This window comes from Anomaloglossus baeobatrachus, chromosome 6, assembly GCF_048569485.1.
Source record: "Anomaloglossus baeobatrachus isolate aAnoBae1 chromosome 6, aAnoBae1.hap1, whole genome shotgun sequence".
Classification (NCBI taxonomy): Eukaryota; Metazoa; Chordata; class Amphibia; order Anura; family Aromobatidae; genus Anomaloglossus; species Anomaloglossus baeobatrachus.
Window position 1 is genome coordinate 217,241,611 of NC_134358.1, and position 22,544 is coordinate 217,264,154.

The 22,544-nt window shown below is 48.0% G+C and overlaps 1 protein-coding gene across 1 annotated transcript in view; it reads right to left on the bottom strand.

Moving 5' to 3' along the window:
- MRS2 (magnesium transporter MRS2) overlaps positions 1-22,544 on the bottom strand; it is a 43,586-nt gene that overhangs the window by 9,842 nt on the left and 11,200 nt on the right. The window contains exons 4-8 of the mRNA XM_075314689.1: positions 20,410-20,522; positions 16,837-17,010; positions 12,022-12,152; positions 11,807-11,923; positions 9,998-10,150 (exon numbers count right to left, since the gene is read on the bottom strand). Coding sequence (XP_075170804.1) covers positions 9,998-10,150; positions 11,807-11,923; positions 12,022-12,152; positions 16,837-17,010; positions 20,410-20,522 — 688 coding nt within the window. The remainder of the gene's footprint in view (positions 1-9,997; positions 10,151-11,806; positions 11,924-12,021; positions 12,153-16,836; positions 17,011-20,409; positions 20,523-22,544) is intronic.

A 22,544-nucleotide genomic window follows, 5' to 3' on the forward strand; every position in this document is an offset into this window, starting at 1 on the left:
CCTCTCTCCAGAGCCCTACGGGGGAATGATAATGACCAAAATACACGACTTACCGCTGGTAAACGCCGTGTCTGGTAGATGTCTGTGGTCAACGACTCCAGTGCAGCATGGTCATACTCTCCGAAAACCCCTTTGGAGAAGGGAATAATGACAATGACATGGCTTACCGCTGGTAAACGTCGTGTCTGGTGGATGTCTGTGAACACGCGGTAACTCGGCGAACTCTGGATGTCCCCCGAGCACATCAAGGGTCTGCTCCAAACGCCCTAAAGGAGACCTGGGTGCACAGAGAGAAGAGGGGCTGTCCGTAGCCTTACGGCCTGACTCACCGTTTCGAGCATGCTATTCGTCCTGCGCCAAAACATCCAGGTCCTGCTCGGAGTCCAGCGGAGGTGGAAAGCCTGGGCCATCACCCGGGAGGTCGGAAGACTACCGGAGGAGGGGCAGTCTGGACCTTGGGAATAAGGTGGAAAAACTGGGGGGCCACGAAAGGCGAGACCTGGCGGGTCCGCTTCTAGCCTAGGCAAAAAAGTCCCTGGTACGGAACTCGACTCCCCGAGGGAATGGCGCCGTTTTGTGGATGGTATGACCAAGCGTCGGCGGGGGACGCGGCGCATGTGTACGAACCCGAGGGACGTCAGCGAGGGAATATCTGGCCTGAGACAGGGTATTAACCAGCCGACAGGGGCGAGATACAGGGGCGTGCGGAGCCAGTGACTGCGGTAGCTGTCAACCCCAATCTGCCATTATGTGCGGAAAATTACCATTAAGGAAAACGCAAACTTGAGGTACTGGCCCCAAATAACAAAAAACTCTGCTCTGAGAGCTCTATAGACTAACCCTATGGGATGTGTCTGATGCAAGCCCGAAAAAGGTACCTGAAGGGGTTAAAAAAAATATAATGTACAAAACGCCAGCCCTGAGTAAAAAACCCCACTGTATTTAATAAACATGGAAGACTTGGGTCTATTTTCCCCTGATATACGGGCTGCTGCAGCGTCAGCAAACCGCATACCAGGAGTTTGACATAATCCCCTTTTTTTTTTTTTTTTTTTTCTTTGATGAACGCTGGGGAGGCTGGAGGCGGGCCCAGGAGAGCGGGAAAAAGCATCCACCGCCCCCACTGTGATGCCTGGGGCTGAGTGGAGGGCGGAGACGGAGCGGCCAGCGACCAATAGCGATGCGGCGGGGGGCGGGCCTGTGACGCCGGAGACAGGGCCGAAGCCGGGGCCTAAATTTTGAGGCAGCCGGCGCGTGTGATCTAGAGACCGCGGTTCTACCCGCGGGAGCGGCGGCGCGGCAGCTGGAACCGGCCGAGCACTGCGGGTGTAGAGAGGACTCCAGGGCCAGATGGGGACGTGGCTGGTGGCGCCCGGTGAGTAGGCCCGGACTGGGGCCTAAATTTTGCAACAGCCGGCGCAGGGAAAAGTAGCGACCGACGGTCCTACCTGCGGGAGCGGCAGCGCGCAGGAATGTCCGGGCACCGGCCGAGGTGCTCGGTGACTGTGAGTAGGCCCGGACCGGGGCCTATATCTTGAAGCCGCCCGGGAGAAGGTAGGGGGAGTGTCCTACCTGGTCGGCGGCGCCGCATCTGGCAGTGTGCAGGCGTGGAGCTCTGCACTTGTGTCTGCGTGCTCCGCACACCGGAGGGCTGGCTGCGGGCCGCAGAAGAAGAATGAGGCAGGCAGGCAGGCAGGGAGGTGGACGCCGGTGGGGGCAGGGAGCCCCCTGTAGTGAAGCAGCGCTGCGGGCCCGATCATCATCCAGACGCGCTGCGAGGTCCAGTCCCTGCTGTATGCCCCTTGCACCCTTTGGGGTGATACCGCAGGGTGAATAGGGGGTGCCCCGGAAGGAATAGCCCCACATGCCAACCCGGGAGTGGTACCGTGGAATTGGACGGGGGAGAGGGCCCGACGAGTCAAGCTTCTGCGACCCAGGGGAGTGGTACCCACACGGGCTGCGAGAGCTGAGTAGAGAGAACGATACCTGCAGAAAAAAAGAATTCCAACAGATGAGAGCGACGAGCGTCGCCGAGAGAAAAAATGAAAAAAATATACGCAAAAAATCAAGTGGCTGAAGGGGGCCCAGTCGGCCCACATCAGCCTCCTACGACACTAAGCAAAAAACTGATTGAGCCCGCCTCCGGCTCAGGGGTTATACTGCTGGGGAGGAGCTAACTTTTTCTGTTTACTTAGTGTCAGCCTCCTAGTGACAGCAGCATAACCCATGGTCCTGTGTCCCCCAATGAAACGATAGAGAAATGAACACAACCCCCCTCATCACATAACGTGAACATAGCCTAAGCTTTTGAAAATGTCCAGATAGAAAGAATTGGTATAGAATAAATAAATGCTACGTACCACTTCAAACCCCCACCACTCCAGCACCACAACGCCTGGATGTGCCGACACTGGAGGCCGCTCACTGCCCACAGGGTTACAAGGCAGAGAAAGCGGATGCTGAAAGGAGAGGATGGGCACAGGCACACACTGCCATCATGTGCATGCGCTCACCCCCTGCATATCAGTGCAGGTACGCAGTCACCTCCCTCTAGGATCGCACAGCAGTGGGGGAAACAAGCATGCACACTGACATTGTACACGTTGTCATCCCTCTTATGTCATCATCATCCGCCACTACTGTAATCCTGGGTATCACAACTACTTGCTACACACATTATGGGGGGAGGAGTCGTTAGATCTAATCAGCAGACATGTGCCCCTAACAGGCGTGGGTGCATTGGAAATCCACAAGCCGCTGTTAACCAGTTAAATCCCGCTGTCAATCTCTGAATAAATACATAAAGGTTCAAATCCACACCCCTTTTGCCCCATTGAAAATAAAAATAAAAAACATTATACATTTAGCATCGCTGCATTCAGAAATCTCCGATCAAGTTATAGAAAAATTAATCTGATCGGTAAACAGTGTAACGAGAAAAAAACCCGCCAGTTACGTTTTTTGACACCAGCAATATGCAATAAAATACAATTAGAGGTGATCAAAACATTGCATCTACCCAAAAATGGTATCCGTAAAACCGTAAGCTCATGCCATATATTCTATATAAAAAAACTGATCAGAAAAAAAAAAAATGCTGATTGAAGAAAAAAAAACAATCACGCTCAATTAATCTAGAAAAAGCTACAAAAAGTTCATTAAAATATCTTTTGTCTTATTATACTGACAAGCTGGTCTTACAATGTTATTTGGACTGGTGCTTGTGAGCATGTGCAGTAGGGAGCCCAGCTGTTGTCACCTAGAGAGGACATTACTTGGTATCAGTTATCTCTAGATCACAGCACACACTCCGCATTCAGAAGACAGTGTGGACAGCAGCCTCTTCTCACAGTATCCCAGGTATCTCCACAAACACAGTGTGGACAGCAGCCTCTTCTCACAGTATCCCAGGTATCTCCACAAACACAGTGTGGACAGCAGCCTCTTCTCACAGTATCCCGGGTATCTCCACAAACAGTGTGGACAGCAGCCTCTTCTCACAGTATCCCGGGTATCTCCACAAACAGTGTGGACAGCAGCCTCTTCTCACAGTATCCCAGGTATCTCCACAGACACAGTGTGGACAGCAGCCTCTTCTCACAGTATCCCAGGTATCTCCACAGACACAGTGTGGACAGCAGCCTCTTCTCACAGTATCCCAGGTATCTCCACAAACACAGTGTGGACAGCAGCCTCTTATCACAGTATCCCGGGTATCTCCACAAACACAGTGTGGACAGCAGCCTCTTCTCACAGTATCCCAGGTATCTCTACAAACACAGTGTGGACAGCAGCCTCTTATCACAGTATCCCAGGTATCTCCACAAACACAGTGTGGACAGCAGCCTCTTATCACAGTATCCCAGATATCTCCACAAACAGTGTGGACAGCAGCCTCTTATCACAGTATCCCGGGTATCTCCACAAACACAGTGTGGACAGCAGCCTCTTCTCACAGTATCCCAGGTATCTCTACACAGTGTGGACAGCAGCCTCTTCTCACAGTATCCCAGGTATCTCTACAAACACAGTGTGGACAGCAGCCTCTTCTCACAGTATCCCAGGTATCTCTACAAACACAGTGTGGACAGCAGCCTCTTCTCACAGTATCCCAGGTATCTCCACAAACACAGTGTGGACAGCAGCCTCTTATCACAGTATCCCAGATATCTCCACAAACACAGTGTGGACAGCAGCCTCTTATCACAGTATCCCGAGTATCTCCACAAAGACAGGGTGGGCAGCAGTGTGCGCAGTTTCTTATCCCGCACCCCTGGTATCTCCAGAATTCTTTCTAATCATTTTTTTCCTTCAATCAGAATGTCCACAGCAGGTACATCTTCACAAACATGAAGTACCGGGATGGAAGTCCCTACCGCACATGCCCACAACCACCTGCACTAGTAAGGCTCCTTCATACGTCAGTAATTTTTTCTCATATGCAACAAAAAGGTCAGAGTCTCTTCAGTATCTTTGACCAGAGACCCAAAGTTTGCTCAGAAATTCATCCATTTTATTTGGATTAAGAAAAAAGTAAATATGTATATATACACCGTATTTTTCGCTTTATAAGACGCACTGGATTATAAGACGCACCCCCAAATTTGGTGAAGAAAGAGAGAATTTTTTTTAAATAAATGGGGTCATTCTTATAATGCCTGTGTCCGTCTAAGAAATCATATAGTGTATATGTCCCTCATAGCCCCCCCCCCATCCTAAAATTAGCCCCCTTAATCTGGATATGGCCACCTTATATTGAATATAGCCCCCTTGTGCTGGCACACGGCCCCTCGTCCCCCTGTGGCTGCCACACACGGCCCCCCCCCCCTGTGGCTGCCACACACGGCCCCCCCCCCCCTGTGGCTGCCACACACGGCCCCCCCCCCCTGTGGCTGCCACACACGGCCCCCCCCCCCGTGGCTGCCACACACGGGCCCCGCCCCCCCCCTGTGGCTGCCACACACGGGCCCCGCCCCCCCCCTGTGGCTGCCACACACGGGCCCCCGCCCCCCCCCTGTGGCTGCCACACACGGGCCCCCGCCCCCCCCCTGTGGCTGCCACACACGGGCCCCCCCCCCCTGTGGCTGCCACACACGGGGCCCCCCCCCCCCCCTGTGGCTGCCACACACGGGCCCCCCCCCCCCTGTGGCTGCCACACACGGGCCCCCCCCCCCCCCCCCCTGTGGCTGCCACACACGGGTCCCCCCCCCCCCTGTGGCTGCCACACACGGGGGCCCCCCCCCTGTGTGGCTGCCACACACGGGGCCCCCCCCCTGTGTGGCTGCCACACACGGGGCCCCCCCCCTGTGTGGCTGCCACACACGGGCCCCCCCCCCTGTGGCTGCCACACACGGGGCCCCCCCCCTGTGGCTGCCACACACGGGGCCCCCCCTGTGGCTGCCACACACGGGGGCCCCCCCCCCTGTGGCTGCCACACACGGGCCCCCCCCCCCCTGTGGCTGCCACACACGCCCCCCCCCCTGTGGCTGCCACACACGCCCCCCCCCCCTGTGGCTGCCACACACGCCCCCCCCCCCCCTGTGGCTGCCACACACGCCCCCCCCCCCCTGTGGCTGCCACACACGCCCCCCCCCCCCCTGTGGCTGCCACACACGCCCCCCCCCCGTGGCTGCCACACACGCCCCCCCCCCCCCCTGTGGCTGCCACACACGCCCCCCCCCCCTGTGGCTGCCACACACGCCCCCCCCCCCCCTGTGGCTGCCACACACGCCCCCCCCCCCCTGTGGCTGCCACACACGCCCCCCCCCCCTGTGGCTGCCACACACGCCCCCCCCCTTCCCTGTGGCTGCCACACACGCCCCCCCCCCCCCTGTGGCTGACACACACGGCCCCCCCCCCCTGTGGCTGCCACACACGGCCCCCCTCCCCCTGTGGCTGACACACACGGCCCCCCTCCCCCTGTGGCTGACACACACGGCCCCCCTCCCCCTGTGGCTGACACACCCGGCCCCCCTCCCCCTGTGGCTGACACACACGGCCCCCCTCCCCCTGTGGCTGACACACCCGGCCCCCCTCCCCCTGTGGCTGACACACACGGCCCCCCTCCCCCTGTGGCTGACACACACGGCCCCCCTCCCCCTGTGGCTGACACACACGGCCCCCCTCCCCCTGTGGCTGACACACACGGCCCCCCTCCCCCTGTGGCTGACACACACGGCCCCCCTCCCCCTGTGGCTGACACACACGGCCCCCCTCCCCCTGTGGCTGACACACACGGCCCCCCTCCCCCTGTGGCTGACACACACGGCCCCCCTCCCCCTGTGGCTGACACACACGGCCCCCCCCTCCCCCTGTGGCTGACACACGGCCCCCCTGTGTTAGATATCGCCAGGCTGCTGCTTTTAGCAAAATAAACTCTTTCCTTACCTTCTCCAGCACTGTGCTCCTTCGTGTCCCCCTCCTCAGGGTTGAGCTCCGGCCTCCTGCCTGCATTTCCTGGTTCACCGTCCAGTCATGTGATCGGCACAGCAGAGTGAAATCTCTGCGTGCCTGATCCCAGCACCAGGAGGGAGACACGCTGGAGGGGGTATGTAAAGAGTTTTTTTATTTTACTATGGGCAGCAGCATGGGGGCCATAGCTAACACAGGGGTGCATGTGCGATCAAAGGGACACGGGCAGGTATAATATGCGCCGTTCCCCCAGCCCATCGCCGCGGTAGTTTCAGCACCACAGCTATGGACAGCGGCTTTGCATAATATATGAGCGAGAGCAGGAGATCAAAGATTCCCTCCCTCAGCTTCACCAGCCCTGGACTCTGCAGTATATAATCCATATATTCGGTGTATAAGACGCACCCCCTACTTTCCCCCAAAATTTGGGGGAACAAAAGTGCGTCTTATAAAGCGAAAAATACGGTGTGTGTGTGTGTGTATATATATATATATATATATATATATATATATATATATATATATATATATGTATATGTATGTATGTATGTATGTATGTATGTATGTATGTATGTATGTATGTATGTATGTATGTATGTATGTATGTATGTATGTATGTATGTATGTATGTATGTATATATATATATATATATATATATATATATATATATATATATATATATATATATATATATATATATATATATATATATATATATATATATATATATATATATATATATATATATATATATATATATATATATATATATATATATATATATATATATATATATATATATATATATATATATATATACACATATACAGTTAGGTCCAGAAATATTTGGACATTGACACAAGTTTTGTTATTTTAGCTGTTTACAAAAACATGTTCAGAAATACAATTATATATATATATAATATGGGCTGAAAGTGCACACTCCCAGCTGCAATATGAGAGTTTTCACATCCAAATCGGAGAAAGGGTTTAGGAATCATAGCTCTGTAATGCATAGCCTCCTCTTTTTCAAGGGACCAAAAGTAATTGGACAAGGGACTCTAAGGGCTGCAATTAACTCTGAAGGCGTCTCCCTCGTTAACCTGTAATCAATGAAGTAGTTAAAAGGTCTGGGGTTGATTACAGGTGTGTGGTTTTGCATTTGGAAGTTGTTGCTGTGACCAGACAACATGCGGTCTAAGGAACTCTCAATTGAGGTGAAGCAGAACATCCTGAGGCTGAAAAAAAAGAAAAAAAATCCATCAGAGAGATAGCAGACATGCTTGGAGTAGCAAAATCAACAGTCGGGTACATTCTGAGAAAAAAGGAATTGACTGGTGAGCTTGGGAACTCAAAAAGGCCTGGGCGTCCACGGATGACAACAGTGGTGGATGATCGCCGCATACTTTCTTTGGTGAAGAAGAACCCGTTCACAACATCAACTGAAGTCCAGAACACTCTCAGTGAAGTAGGTGTATCTGTCTCTAAGTCAACAGTAAAGAGAAGACTCCATGAAAGTAAATACAAAGGGTTCACATCTAGATGCAAACCATTCATCAATTCCAAAAATAGACAGGCCAGAGTTAAATTTGCTGAAAAACACCTCATGAAGCCAGCTCAGTTCTGGAAAAGTATTCTATGGACAGATGAGACAAAGATCAACCTGTACCAGAATGATGGGAAGAAAAAAGTTTGGAGAAGAAAGGGAAAGGCACATGATCCAAGGCACACCACATCCTCTGTAAAACATGGTGGAGGCAACGTGATGGCATGGGCATGCATGGCTTTCAATGGCACTGGGTCACTTGTGTTTATTGATGACATAACAGCAGACAAGAGTAGCCGGATGAATTCTGAAGTGTACCGGGATATACTTTCAGCCCAGATTCAGCCAAATGCCGCAAAGTTGATCGGACGGCATACAGCCAAAGCTACCCAGGAGTTCATGAGTGCAAAAAAGTGGAACATTCTGCAATAGCCAAGTCAATCACCAGATCTTAACCCAATTGAGCATGCATTTCACTTGCTCAAATCCAGACTTAAGACGGAAAGACCCACAAACAAGCAAGACCTGAAGGCTGCAGCTGTAAAGGCCTGGCAAAGCATTAAGAAGGAAGAATCCCAGCGTTTGGTGATGTCCATGGGTTCCAGACTTAAGGCAGTGATTGCCTCCAAAGGATTCGCAACAAAATATTGAAAATAAAAATATTTTGTTTGGGTTTGGTTTATTTGTCCAATTACTTTTGACCTCCTAAAATGTGGAGTGTTTGTAAAGAAATGTGTACAACTCCTACAATTTCTATCAGATATTTTTGTTCAAACCTTCAAATTAAACGTTACAATCTGCACTTTAATTCTGTTGTAGAGGTTTCATTTCAAATCCAATGTGGTGGCATGCAGAGCCCAACTCGCGAAAATTGTGTCACTGTCCAAATATTTCTGGACCTAACTGTACATACATATATACATAAATATACACACACACACACACACAATATACATACAATTAATAATAGTTCAATATTGTAGTAATTCAATAATTCATCAGTGAGAAAACCATGGATAGTACTCGCATGAGAAAAACAGATGCCTTTATGGACCCTGCTGTGTGCTCTGGAGTAGAAAAGGGGCCTTCCACATGCTGATATCACAGAGTTAAATGCATACAATTGTCCAAACAGTCTTGATATTTTGATGCATTAGGCTATGTGCGCACGTGTTCTGCACCGCAGCGTCCTGCGTCCCCAGCACAATCTATGAAGATTGTGCATTAGACGTGCGCACGTGGCGTATTAGAACGCAGCGATTCGGCTGCTGCCTGAAGCGTGCGTTCTAAGAAGTGACATGTCACGTCTTTCGTGCGCTTTGCATGCTGTCTGTAGGGAGAGGCAGCATGCAGAGCCCACGAATTCTGCAGGCACCAGGCGCTTCAGAACGGAGCTTTTCAGCTGCGCTCTGAAGCGGCCCTTTTGTGTGCTGTGCCGAGCGCACACAGCCTTAAGATTTCCTTTCACAGGAACTAAGGGGCCAAGAACAATCTGATAAAGAACCCATAGCATTATACCTCCACCATTATTAGCATACTCTACCTAACTCTGACTCTTGGCATTGTGCTTGGTGATGTAAGGCATGCATGCAGCTGCTCTACCAATGAAACCCATGCCATGAAACTACCAGCGCACAGTTTTTGTGCTGATGTTGACGGAGCGTTGGTGACTTATCCATCTTAGCATTCAGTGCCAAATTGTTCTGGCTCCTAAACAATCCCATTTTTTCAATAACACCCACTCACAATTGATTGTGGAGTATTTAGGAGATACATTTCACTGGCAACTTATTACTATGCCATGCTCATAATCAGCAGGCTCGTTAGAATCACCCATACAACCACAGGTATCAGTAAAGGCAGACTGCAGCACTAGATGGTGGATTTTATACACTTGTGGCAATGGGACTGTATAAAAAAAACGGAATTCAATCATTAAAAGGTCTGTACATGATTATTTTTTTCCCAACAACATGAACAAAAGTATGATGTACAGTATATAATTACATATCATGTACAAGATAAAAAGACAAACTGACCTGTCCAAGTTAATAAAAATCACACTTTCCGAGTCATCGATTAGCACACGCAATTCTCTGGCAACATTTGCCAGATCTTCAGCTTGTCTGTAATAATTCTCAAGAAGCAGCTCCATTTCTTCTGAGTGATCTATCCGAGAAGTGCCCTCCTCACTGCAAATAACATACATTAGAGCCATCACTCACCAGGTATTTCCTCATCAGTCTTTCTTAAGATGCCCTTTTATTTAAGCCAGTTACTTTTAGCATTAGAGACTTCGGTCTCATGCAGACGTCTGTACATGGACTGCAAAGCACGAACTAGCAGAAGGTCTCCCGAAGCTACCACTCACGGGTTGGGAAACCCGCGGGCAGTTTGCACATTGCAAACCATGCTTGGACCATGTTGCACTGACGTCTGCATGAGACCTTATTGGTTTCCTCAAGTTAAAGTACCTTTCATTTACATTTATTTTTTATTATAGGCATTAGCTTCACATGTGCAGCAGATCTGTGGGGGCTGCAGCTCAGAGACCCCACGGACTGCTTAAAACTGCATTGCACTGATTGAGAGGCTGAACTGCATGCACAAAAGTGGTGTAAGGGACAAGCGAACGTCCATGAGCCCATACTCTGCCTGATTTCTATCATGACCTGATTAAAACGGCGAACAGTGTGTTGCTAAATATATTATATTAAGTCTCAGCAGCCATATGTAATCCAGAATTAGAAGCTACTACATATTTGTTTCCTAGAGTATATTTATATGAAATGCACTATATCTTAAGGCCACTTTACATGCTGCGATATAGTTACCGATATCGCTAGCGTGTGTACCCGCCCCCGTCGGTTGTGCATCATGGGCAATTCGCTGCCCATGGCGCACAACATCGTTCGGACCCGTCACACTACTTACCTGCCTAGCGACGTCACTGTGACCAGCGAACCGCCTCCTTTCTAAAAGGGCGGTTTGTTCGGTGTCACAGCAACGTCACTAAGCAGCCGCCCAATATAAGCGGAGGGGCGGAGATTAGAGGGACGAACATCCCGCCCACCTCCTTCCTTCCTCATTGCGGGCAGCTGCAGGTACGATGTGGTTCCTCGTTCCTGCGGTGTCACACACAGCGATGTGTGCTCCCGCAGGAACTACGAACAACCTGCATCCTGCAACAGCAACGATATTTGGGAACTGGACAGCGCGTCAACGATCAACGATAAGGTGAGTATTTTTGATAGTTAGTGGTCGCTCGTACGTGTCACACGCAACGACGTCGCTAACGAGAACGGATGTGCGTCACCAATTCCGTGAGCGCAACGACATCGCATTAGCGATGTCGTTGCGTGTAAAGGGGTCTTTAATGATCATTATGCTAGCCAAATAACAGACATTGGGGCAATTTTCACCAAAACTGAAATATCAGAACACTTTTTTCTCAGCTTAAAGCTGTGCAAACGTTTACTGATTTTTGGGGGTTTTGCATTAGCCCTGATCAGCCATGCTACATTTTATTTTTTATTTTTAATGGGTGGAACTCAGGCAGGACTAGGCATAAATTAGGAACAATGTACAGCAGCCGATGGCTTGGGTCCATATCTGAGTTGGCACAATTAAAAGAGACATACCGCTTAAAGGTAACCAATCACCAGGATTTTCGTATATACGCTAAAGCCAGTGCTATACTGGCACTATCATGCTGATTCTATACATACCTGTAGTGGTCAGCTTTACCCTATACAGCAATCAAAATGTCAGACACCATCATGGTGACTCAGTGTTAATTCAAATAAAACTACAGTATATTTTATATATTTTGTTAAGGTAATACATACAGTGCTTGAGGGTCAGACAGCTTGGTCAGGCACAGCTCTTCAATAAGCTCATCTTCATCAAGGATTTCCAGAATGGCTTCTTTAAAAACTTTGACATCAGTTTCCAGTTCAGATAGACTGTAAAATAAATGGGGATTGGATACAGTGGATACATTTTGCCTCCTCCAGATTCATATAGAACACATAGTTCTACCCCCACCCACTATCATACTCACGTTTTCCCATTTTGCAGCAGGATGTGCAGTTTACTTCTATCTACAGATAAAAGCTTGGGATCCACCAAAGATTCGAGAGTTTCTAGAATACGAGGTTGTAAAAAATGAAGTCTTCCTTGCAGAGTACTAATCTGGAGACAAAAAGAATGTATTAAATTATACAGTGTATAATACATGTATATCCACTTAAAAGCATTGTCCCAAGAAGAAAGTAGATTTTGAACAATAGATCTTGGAATAATAATAAGATCCATAATTAGAGGTGTTAAAGAATGTTCCTGCTATGTACTGTGTAATGGCTGTGTCTGATCATGCAGAGCTGCCCCAGTTCATGGTAAGAGTTCCTGATCAAAGCATAAGTCACTTATGATAAGTGAGTATACAGTTGTAACAGCCAGGGCTTCTGAGGTAAACAGACAGGGAAATGTGTTATCACAGGAGCGCTTCTGCCATGTGGCTAGTGTCACCAGTCCTCAGAGCTCATCATAAATCTTGTCAGTGGTATAGGAGCTCTAGTGGCCGCTGAGACTACATGTCACAGACTGGATTTATGAAGAGCTCACAGAACTGCACTCCTGTGATAAAACAAACAGGGAAATGTGTTACCTTTAACTTAATATTTACACATTACCTAAGGTAATACCTTTACTTTAATACACACGTTAAAGAGGTTTCAGAAATCAGAACTTTTTTTTATTATTTTGAAATGTAAAAAACTAATATTTTAGTTTTCAAAGCAGCATGGATCATCTCAATTATAACTCCCGTAAGTACCAGGTGATTCTTAGCTTTTGAATTTTATGTCGCACCCTACCCCTACCCTATAGACATAACTTGGTTTTTATTTTTCAATCAACATAGCTGCGCAGAGGCTTGATTTTACAGGAAAGTCGCAGTTTTGAATGACATTCATTTTACTATACAATGTACTGAAAAGCACGAATAGGTCGCCGCTATGCAAATATTCGATGAGCAATGTAAGTCTATGGGAAGGCGAATAGTTCAGAATAGTTGTTATTCGGGTTTCCCATTGAGCATCGAATATTCGCAAATAGTCGAATAGCGACGACCTATTCGGCAAATATTCGCGAAGCCGAATATTTGAGGTATTCGATCATCCCTAATTATAAACTTTGAAAAAGTGTCCCCTCCCCCCCCCCCCAGCATTTTCTGAGACACAACTTTTTTTTTTTTTCAGCAAAGGGTCAGTATGAGGGCTTGCATTATGCATGGAATTTTTACTGATGCCATTGTTGAGGTGCATACAACATCTTCAGCACTTTTAATTTATTTTTTTCTCTAGTAGGTGTGAAGACCTTAATTGTGGCGTTTTGCGTTTTTTTTCCCCCTCTCTATGCCCTTTAACGCATGAGATTACTTTTATATTTTAATAAATGAGACTTTTACGATTGTGATGATGACAGATATGTATTTTTAAAGTGAGAAAAGAAGTGGGGGTTGATTTGAAAATATTTATAATTTTTCAAAACTTTTTTCCTTTATTCCTTACCTTGAAAATACGATCCTTTGATCAACTGTTCTTTATTCTATAATACCACAGTATTACATTATATATTGTGAAGGTTGGTTTCCTATGAACCTATGGGCCTCACAGGAGTACCAAGATGGCAGCCATTACGGTCTTTCAGTGTGCATAAGGACAGCTGGGGTAAGGAATGGGGGGAGGTTACTGTGGAGGAACTGCAAATGGACTACTTAAGGCTCCAAGAAGGCAACGAAAATGGTTGCCTCATCAAAGCTTTTACATCAGGATTCGGACTTAAAAAGCTTTGAAAGTTTGCAAATGTTTTACACAATTCAAGGCTGCGCAAAAATGTCCCAGCTTCAACAAAGTGGGCAGGTCTGGGATGGTGCGTGGCAACCCCTGGCTGTTTAATTCATGATGAGCGATGGCGTTCCTTAGGCCACAAAAATTACTCCAGTCCCTGGGAAGAATAAGATTTGTGGCGGGGCACATATGGAAGTACACACCTGTTCATTAAGAGGAGTGTTCCTCTTGACAAATCAGGTGCCTTGCCCTTCAAGACTAGCGGATGGTCTTGTGAGGAGTCAGGGCCTATGTATATTTGGAAGCTCATTTAATTTTATATTTCTAAAACAATAAATAAGTTTTGTCTGCCTCTACATCCCTTTTAAGATGGTCACACACTTGAGATATTACAGCTAGTGATGAGTGAGCGCCATCATTGTAACGAGCAGCTGGATGCTCAGATAGGCGTGACTCGAGTAACCAACTATAATGGAAGTCAATGGGAAACAAGCATTTTTCCCTGAAGATGTCCTGGAAAAATGCTAGTTTCCCATTTACTTCCATTATACTCACTACACAAGCATCTGACTCCTCATTACGAGTACTGAGCATGGCAGAGCTTGCTCATCACTTATTACAGCTATTTCACTTTGTGTTTGTTTTTAGAAGGGAGAACAAAAAGATGTGGCTTGCCGAAATCCAAAATGCCCACCCATTGCCCCTGGACATACCGGACACGGTCAGGCGGTCATACTGAAATCAGCCTATTAGGCTGACAGTCCCTAACATGTAAAGCCATCCTTATTCAATCTTAACTTGTGATTCTGAAATTTCTTTTTATTTGGAGCTTATTTTTGTGATCCCTAACAAGAGGGAGCCTCTCGTAGGACTCTCTGGAGCAGGGGTGGGCAATTAATTTTCCCAAGGGGCCGCATGAGAAATTGGGATGGTTTTAGAGGGCCGGACTAATATAATTAACTCAGTTTTACCCATTACTGTATATAGTGTATATACTAACCCTCCATAAACAAACAGTAAGTTAAACAATACAAAGATTCAATGAAAATATGGAGGAACTAATTACATCATTTAATGATGAGATGATATACTTTAATGAACTTGTGATTCTTCACTTTAGAAAATTGTCAACTTTAGGCCGGTTTCAGATGTCCATGTTTTAGGTACATGTGACATCCGTTTTTCACACGGATGCCACACGAACCCATGTTGTTATTTGCTGTTACTCACACGTCCGTGTTTTCACACAAACCGCGTGACCCCTCGTGGCCACGCATGCACACACACACGTCCGTTTTTTCACCGGTAGCACGGGTGTCAGATGGATCGCACACTGATGTGATCCGTGTGACAGTGTGACATGTACCAGAGAAAATCACTGGTCTTTTTAATAAAAAGATTTTCTATATTTACCTCTCTCCAGCGGTGCAGTCTCCGACTCTGCAAAATCCCTGGAAGCCGCACGGAAGCACTTCCGTGTGACTTCCGTCGGGTGTCTGTGTCCCGCTTCTGTGCCAGCCCCCCCGGCTGCTTGCACTGCAGTGTGTTAGCAGCTGCGAAGATGACGAGCACCGACATTAGGAGGTTAGCAAAGTTCATTACCTGCGGTGATGAAGTCCTTCACTCCTGACGTCAGAGCTCAGCACAGACTTCCATGCCATCTGTGTTCTCACATCAAGTCTCGAGGGCGGCCGAGACTGACTAGCGGTGACGTCACAGGCTGCTCGTGATACTTCGCTTGTGAACGCGGCGGAAAATGGAAGTCAGTGACTAGCACTAACGTCAGGAGTGCAACGGCGTTCATCCCCCAGGTAATATACCTAGCTAACCTCATGAAGTCAGCGCTCGTCATTCACTGCGGTGACCTGGGCTGACCTAATGATGTTACCTCAGGTCACTGCACTGCTCTCCCAGCCAATGGGGAACATTCTGATCTTCATTGACTAGGACAGAGAGTATGGTATGGATCATCGTGGGACCCCCTTATTGGATTACGCCAGACACGGATTTGTTTTTTCTTTCCAATAAATTGGTGAAAGAAAGAATGTTTTGGGGAGCGTTTGTCGTCTATTTTGTTTTTTCTTTATTATTGATTGGGTTTGTGATCTCAGGTATTTGATAGACGCCGTAACATCACTAACCCCAGGGCTCGATGCCAGGTGACATTACACAGCCAGTATCAACCCCATATATTACCCCTTTTGCCACCGCACCAGGGCATTCGGGTAAAGTCCCAGGACTGGCACATCTAATGGATGCGGCAATTCCGGCCAGCTGCTGGCTGATATTTTTAGGCTGGGGGGCTCCCAATAAGGTGGGTCTCCCCAGCTTGAGAATACCAGCCAGCATCTGTGGGGCTTTATCTTGGCTGGTATCAAAATTGGGGAGGACCGCGCCCTGTTTTTGTTTTATTTATTCTATTGTACAATATAGACCCGCCCACCGTCGGCTGTGATTGGTTGCAGTCAGACAGCTGTCACTCACTGTGAGGGAGTGTATGACTGCAACCACAGACGCTGGTGAGAGAGTGAAGTAGTGAACATGAAATGAGCCTAATGAGCGGCCACCTCGGGAAGAACAAAGAGCTGCCACGGGAGCAGTGACAGCCGTGCCGGTGATCGGTGAGTATGTAGCGCTTGCTCCTACCCCTTTGCGCCAGATTCTGTTCCCCATAGACCTTATAATGGGGACCAGCATCTGGCCAGATACCCTGGACTGTATGTAACTTTTTCTGTTTTGTTTTTTTTTGCGGTCCGCAAAAAAACCCGGAAGTCACATAAATGACACACGGACCGTATACAGAACAAGATGGATGCAGTTGTCACACAGATGCACCCGTGGAAAAACTGTACGGTCGTGTGAATGTAGCCCAATTGGAACAGACATCTGGGAGAGTACATCGGCTGTTGTCAATGGAGCAAAAAGTACGATTTTTTTCCAGTTCCGTTTAGGCCTCAAAAAGCAAAGCAAGTTTCTACAATATCACACCCAGCTTTATGTACAATGATTGAACAAGAATGTCTTACCCTGTGCTGCAGGATTGCTTCTAAAGCTCTGAATTCAAAAGGTAAAGAGTATGTGACCAGTTGTCCTTCTCCGGCTAACTGTGGGGCCAGCTCCCGGAGGAACCACTGCTCCAGATGGAGGTTGCGATAATCCAATATTAGAAGATACTCAGAAGTGATAACGGCCTTCACAAACTGCAAAACCATAGGGGAAAAAGATGTACAGAACTGAAAATGCATCACAGGATGAGATTATACGAGTGAAGATGGGGTGAAGTGGCTTTTCTGATGAGATTGAATATGGTGCATGTTTAAGAGGCTGCTCACTACTTGGAATAATCCCTTCCTAAATACTGTAGTCCAAGTAAAAAAAAAAACCCGTATACTCAACACCTGTGCCGGTGCTATTTGAGCAGGTGCTGATTGGCACCGGCACACACGTGAAGTAATATTACGGGAGTGCTGAGGGAATCCCCACTGACATAACTGGAATGACACAGAAGAAGAGTATAATCATATTTTCTTTATTTTACTCAGGTATTGTCCACTACTAAGACAAATTCTTCTAATTCAATGTTTCCCCTGGTAAAATGAAAAAGACTATACTCCCTTCCCGTACCGGTGCTGTTCCAGCAGTGCTGCGGTTCGTGTTTCCGGAGCTCACATGCGGTTATGACATCATGTGAGCCTGCGTATATTCAGCATCAGCTTCTGGCGGCTTGCTTTCGGACCAAGCGAGCAATCAACAGGAATTGAATGCAGCACTCACTTTCTGTTGATTACCTTCTTTGATCCAATAGCAGGGAGACAGAAGCCAGTGCTGATTGTATGCAGGGCTCACGTCAGATCACAACCCCACATGAGCCCCGTGACACTGCTGGAACAGCGCCGATATGGGAGGCGAGTGCAGCCTTTTAAATTGTACCGGGGGATGGGGGGGGGGGGGACATAGAATCAGATGTGGTTGTCCTAGTAGTGGATAACCTCTTTAATAAAAAGGTTTGCTAAAGTAATAACTCTTTGGGCATTTAATAAAATTAATTGTAATGGCGTTGCTTCATCTTCTTAAACCGTGTGTAAAAACAAACTTTGCAAAGTATCCCTTATGAAAAATCCTCTAAGTTTTCAAGAAATTAATGATTTTTAAATTCAATACCCTTTTGCTTGTTGCCTAGGTTACTAGCCACAGCTAGAGTCTATGGCCATGTGCCCACGGGAGCTTTTTGCTGTGGAGTTTGCCGCGGAAAACCTGCGGATATTTCTGGATTTTCCAGATAAATCCGCAGGTTCTAGCATGTACAGGCACTCCCCATGTGATATGGGGAGTGTGTGTCCACGCTGCGGAAAGTGCGGCTGTGGAATCTCCTGCGGAGATCCCTCAGCCGCACCTAACTGCATGTCAATTATTCATGTGGATTTACTTGCGGAGATCCCGGCACTAAGCTATGGAGATAGAGGCCGGGACGTCCGCAGATAAATCGCGTGAAACTCCGTATGTTTCCCGCAGCTATTCCGCTGGAAACTCGCAGCTAAAAATAGCTGCGGATGCCGGCGGGCAGTTGCGGGAAACATGTGGCCATACCTGCGAATATATCAACAGGTACGAGCGTCCCGTGGACACATGGCCTATCAGTAGAGATCAGTCTCATAAGCAAGAAGCACAAGTCTTACAAGCTCTTTGCGATAGCGCTTGCAAGTGTTGCCCTGAAGCTGACAAGATCACTGTATCTGCCGAGCTCCAGTGCACCTGTACATCTATGATGCTGCAGAGGCAAAGCTTCCAGAAGTGCAGCCATACTGCTGGTCCCCGAACTACCAACTACCGTGTTTTTCCAAAAATAAGCCCTCCGTCAAAAATAAGCCCTAGCGAAGATTTTCAGCATTTTCGGAGCAAGACTTAAATATAAGCCCTCCCCCGAAAATAAACCCTAGTCGCGGTTCAATAATGATGTGTCCATGCAGCTAAAAATATGTTACAGATACTGCAGGACACTTCATTATAGACAGCGGGCACCCCGCGATCATACTCACCAGATGACGAGCAGAGGAACTGCAGTGATCGCACACCCACACACATCCGATTACAAACACACACAATCAGATCGCACACACACACACACTCACCACATCCATCGACACCGATTTCTTCTGGCTGGCAGAATCCTGGGAGGCTGTGCTGTGGAGCGCAAGGACCTGCCACAATAGTTGCTTACAGGACCTGCGGGCCGGACACGTGACTTCCTCCAATCATTCCCTGAAGCCAGACGTATTCTGTAAAGCTGGATGCAGAGTGTGTGTGTGTGTGTGTGTGTGTCAGCTAGAAGCAGGGGAGCATGGCGTGCAGCACCCGCTGGAGATCACAGGGAGGACCTGGGAGCCATGCAGACATCCAAGTCTGGTAAGTATGAGTCCCCTGGGCAGTGGGGAAGGGGGTGTAGCGGCTTGGTGGGAGGGTAAAAACGTACCCCCAACCATGTTTCTCCAAAAATAAGACCTCCTCCAAAAATAAACCGTAGTGCTTTTTTGAGGGGCAAAAAAAAAAATATAAGAGTGTCTTATTTTTGGAAAAACACGGTATCACCATCCCAGACAAGCAGGAATCCGTGGGCAGGAAAATGGTGCAAAACTGAACAGCAGACAAAGAAAAAAAAAAGTTTTAAAAATCTACCATCTCAATCATTTATTGCATACAGACGTAAGTAGAAACAGCCGGGCACTGCAGCCACAGGTAGGTACTCACGGATTGTAGCTTTACTTAATAACAGACTTCCAGCAATCCCCAGAGGTGCTCAGCCATCATAAGAGGAGAAATCGAATGAATCCCTAAAAAGCAGAGAAGGTGGCACTTCACGATGGAGTTATGCAGTTTTTTTAATGTGCAGTTATAAGCGGATTACAGCATTAGTGGGGAAGGGGGAGTGCAGGTACGCCGGACGATGGCTGTTTCGCACTGAAGCAAACTGCTGAGGCAAAGTGCTTCCACGGGTCCGAGTACCCTCGAACCCGTGGAAGCACTTTGCCTCAGTACGAAACGGCCGTCGTCCAGCGTACCTGCACTCCCCACTCATGCTGTAATCCGCTTATAACTGCACATTAAAAAAACTGCATAACTCCATCGTGAAGTGCCACCTTCTCTGCTTTTATGGATTCATTTATTGCATATACTGTGGACATGCCAAAATGTATGCATGAAGGCTCCCACATGCTAATCTTATGCGATAAACATGGCAAGATGGGAATACCCTTTTTAAATGGGGATTTCAATTACTTTGATACTGATGATCTATCCTAAGAGGGTAAAGTAATTATCAAAGTGGTCATCAGTATCAGACTAGTAAGGGTCCGACAGCCCACCGATCAGCTAAGTGCAGGGCTGGAAGAGGCAGATGTAAATAGTGCATGGAGAAGAAAACCTCCAGTGTATCACAGCTTTGTGGCTGCATACTGAAGATCAGCTCCTATTGAAAACACAGGATCCGATACTGATCCATAGAGCTGATAAAATATATCAGAATATAAATGGCACGTACACCACACAGCTCTAAGATTTGAACAGAATCTAAATAACGTTCCGACAGGATGGATAAATATTACCTCCATTCTTAAAATGATCTTGTTGTTTCTGGAATTGATGCTCACTAAATGCTGGAACCTCAGATCTCGTGCGTGGAGTCCCAACTCCTGATATAATTCCGTTTTCTTTCTTTCTGTCCAAACAAAATGACAATCACAAAGGAGAACCCAGACTTTTGTTAGAATTCACAGTACATAGGCTGCACTGTAAAGTCACAAACCTTTTTGAAAACATGCTGTTTAATAAGCGGGAACATTTATTTCTTGTTTGAATATTTAAATAACTTTCCATCTGTTTCATGATACATGGCGCATAATATTTAAGTTATTTTCATAAATGTGTTTGTTCGTTCACTTTTTTATATAACCACAAAAGGACGACTAAAAAAGAGAATTTTGTTTACTTACCGTAAATTCTTTTTCTTATAGTTCCGACATGGGAGACCCAGACCATGGGTCTATAGCTTCTGCCTCCGGAGGACACACAAAGTACTACACTAAAAAGTGTAGCTCCTCCCTCCGAGCATATACACCCCCTGGATAACCAAATCTAGCCAGTTTAGTGCAAAAGCTGAAGGAGGACATCCACCCACAAGTAGAGATAGAGCAAAACCCGGAACAACCGGAACCTCTGTCTACAACAACAGCCGGTGAAAACACACGGAACAAGAAAACTGCCAACAGGCAACAGGGAGGGTGCTGGGTCTCCCATGTCGGAACTATAAGAAAAAGAATTTACGGTAAGTAAACAAAATTCTCTTTTTCTTAATCGTTCCTTATGGGAGACCCAGACCATGGGACGTCTCAAAGCAGTCCATGGGTGGGAATAAACAGAAAACTGAGAAGTAGGCAAAACCTAACTTCACAAATGGGCGACAGCCGCTTGAAGGATGCGTCTGCCCAAGCTCGCATCTGCCGAAGCATGAGCATGCACCTGGTAGTGCTTCGAAAAGGTGTGAAGACTAGACCAAATGGCAGCCTGACAGACCTGCTGAGCCGTAGCCTGGTGCCTGAAAGCCCAAGAGGCACCGACAGCTCTGGTCGAGTGCGCCTTGATCCCTGGCGGGGGAGGCACCTGAGTACACTGGTAGGCATCAGATATGGCCGACCTAATCCAACGAGCTAGGGTCGGTTTAGAAGCCGAGAGACCCTTGCGCTGACCTGTGGTCAGCACAAAAAGAGAGGTGCACCGCCTAAGAACGGCGGTGCGTGACACATAGCATCCGGAGCGCCCGCACCAGATCTAAAGTATGCAACGCTTTCTCAAAGCGATGCACAGGAGCCGGACAAAAGTAAGGCAATGAAATGTCCTGGTTAAGGTGGAAAGGAGACACCACCTTATGGAGAAAGTCCGGAGTCGGACGGAGAACCACCTCGTCTTGGTGAAAAACCAAAAAAGGTGACTCCGAAGAGAGCGCAGCCAAATCAGAGACTCTCCTGAGAGAAGTTATGGCCACCAGAAAGACGACTTTCTGTGAAAGTCAAAACAAAGAAACCTCCCTAAGAGGCTCAAAAGGGGGTTTCTGCAAGGCCGTGAGGACCAGATTAAGGTCCCAGGGATCCAGAGGCCGCCGGTAAGGCGGAATGATGTGAGATGCGCCCTGCATGAAGGTGCGCACCTGAGCCAGCCGTGCGATACGCCGCTGGAACAACACTGACAGAGCCGAGACCTGTCCCTTGAGGGAATTGAGGGATAGTCCTAGTTGCAGACCAGACTGCAGGAAGGACAGAAGGGTCGGCAGGGAAAAAAGGCCAAGGGGCATGGCCGGAAGAACGACACCAGGACAGGAAAATTCTCCAAGTCCTGTGGTAAATTTTGGCCGAGGAAGACTTCCGAGCCTGAGTCATAGTGGATATGACTTCGGGAGGAATGCCGGAAGCCGTCAGGATCCAGGACTCAAGAGCCACGCCGTCAATCTGAGAGCTGCAGAATTCTGGCGGAAAAACGGACCTTGTGAGAGAAGGTCTGGGCGGTCCGGGAGATGCCACGGCACCTCTACGGACAGGCGGAGCAGGTCTGGGTACCAAGCTCGCCTGGGCCAGTCTGGAGCAATGAGTATGACCCGACGGCCCTCCATTCTGATCTTGCGCAGGACTCTGGGCAAGAGAGCTAGAGGGGGAAACACGTAAGACAGACGGAACTGGGACCAATCCTG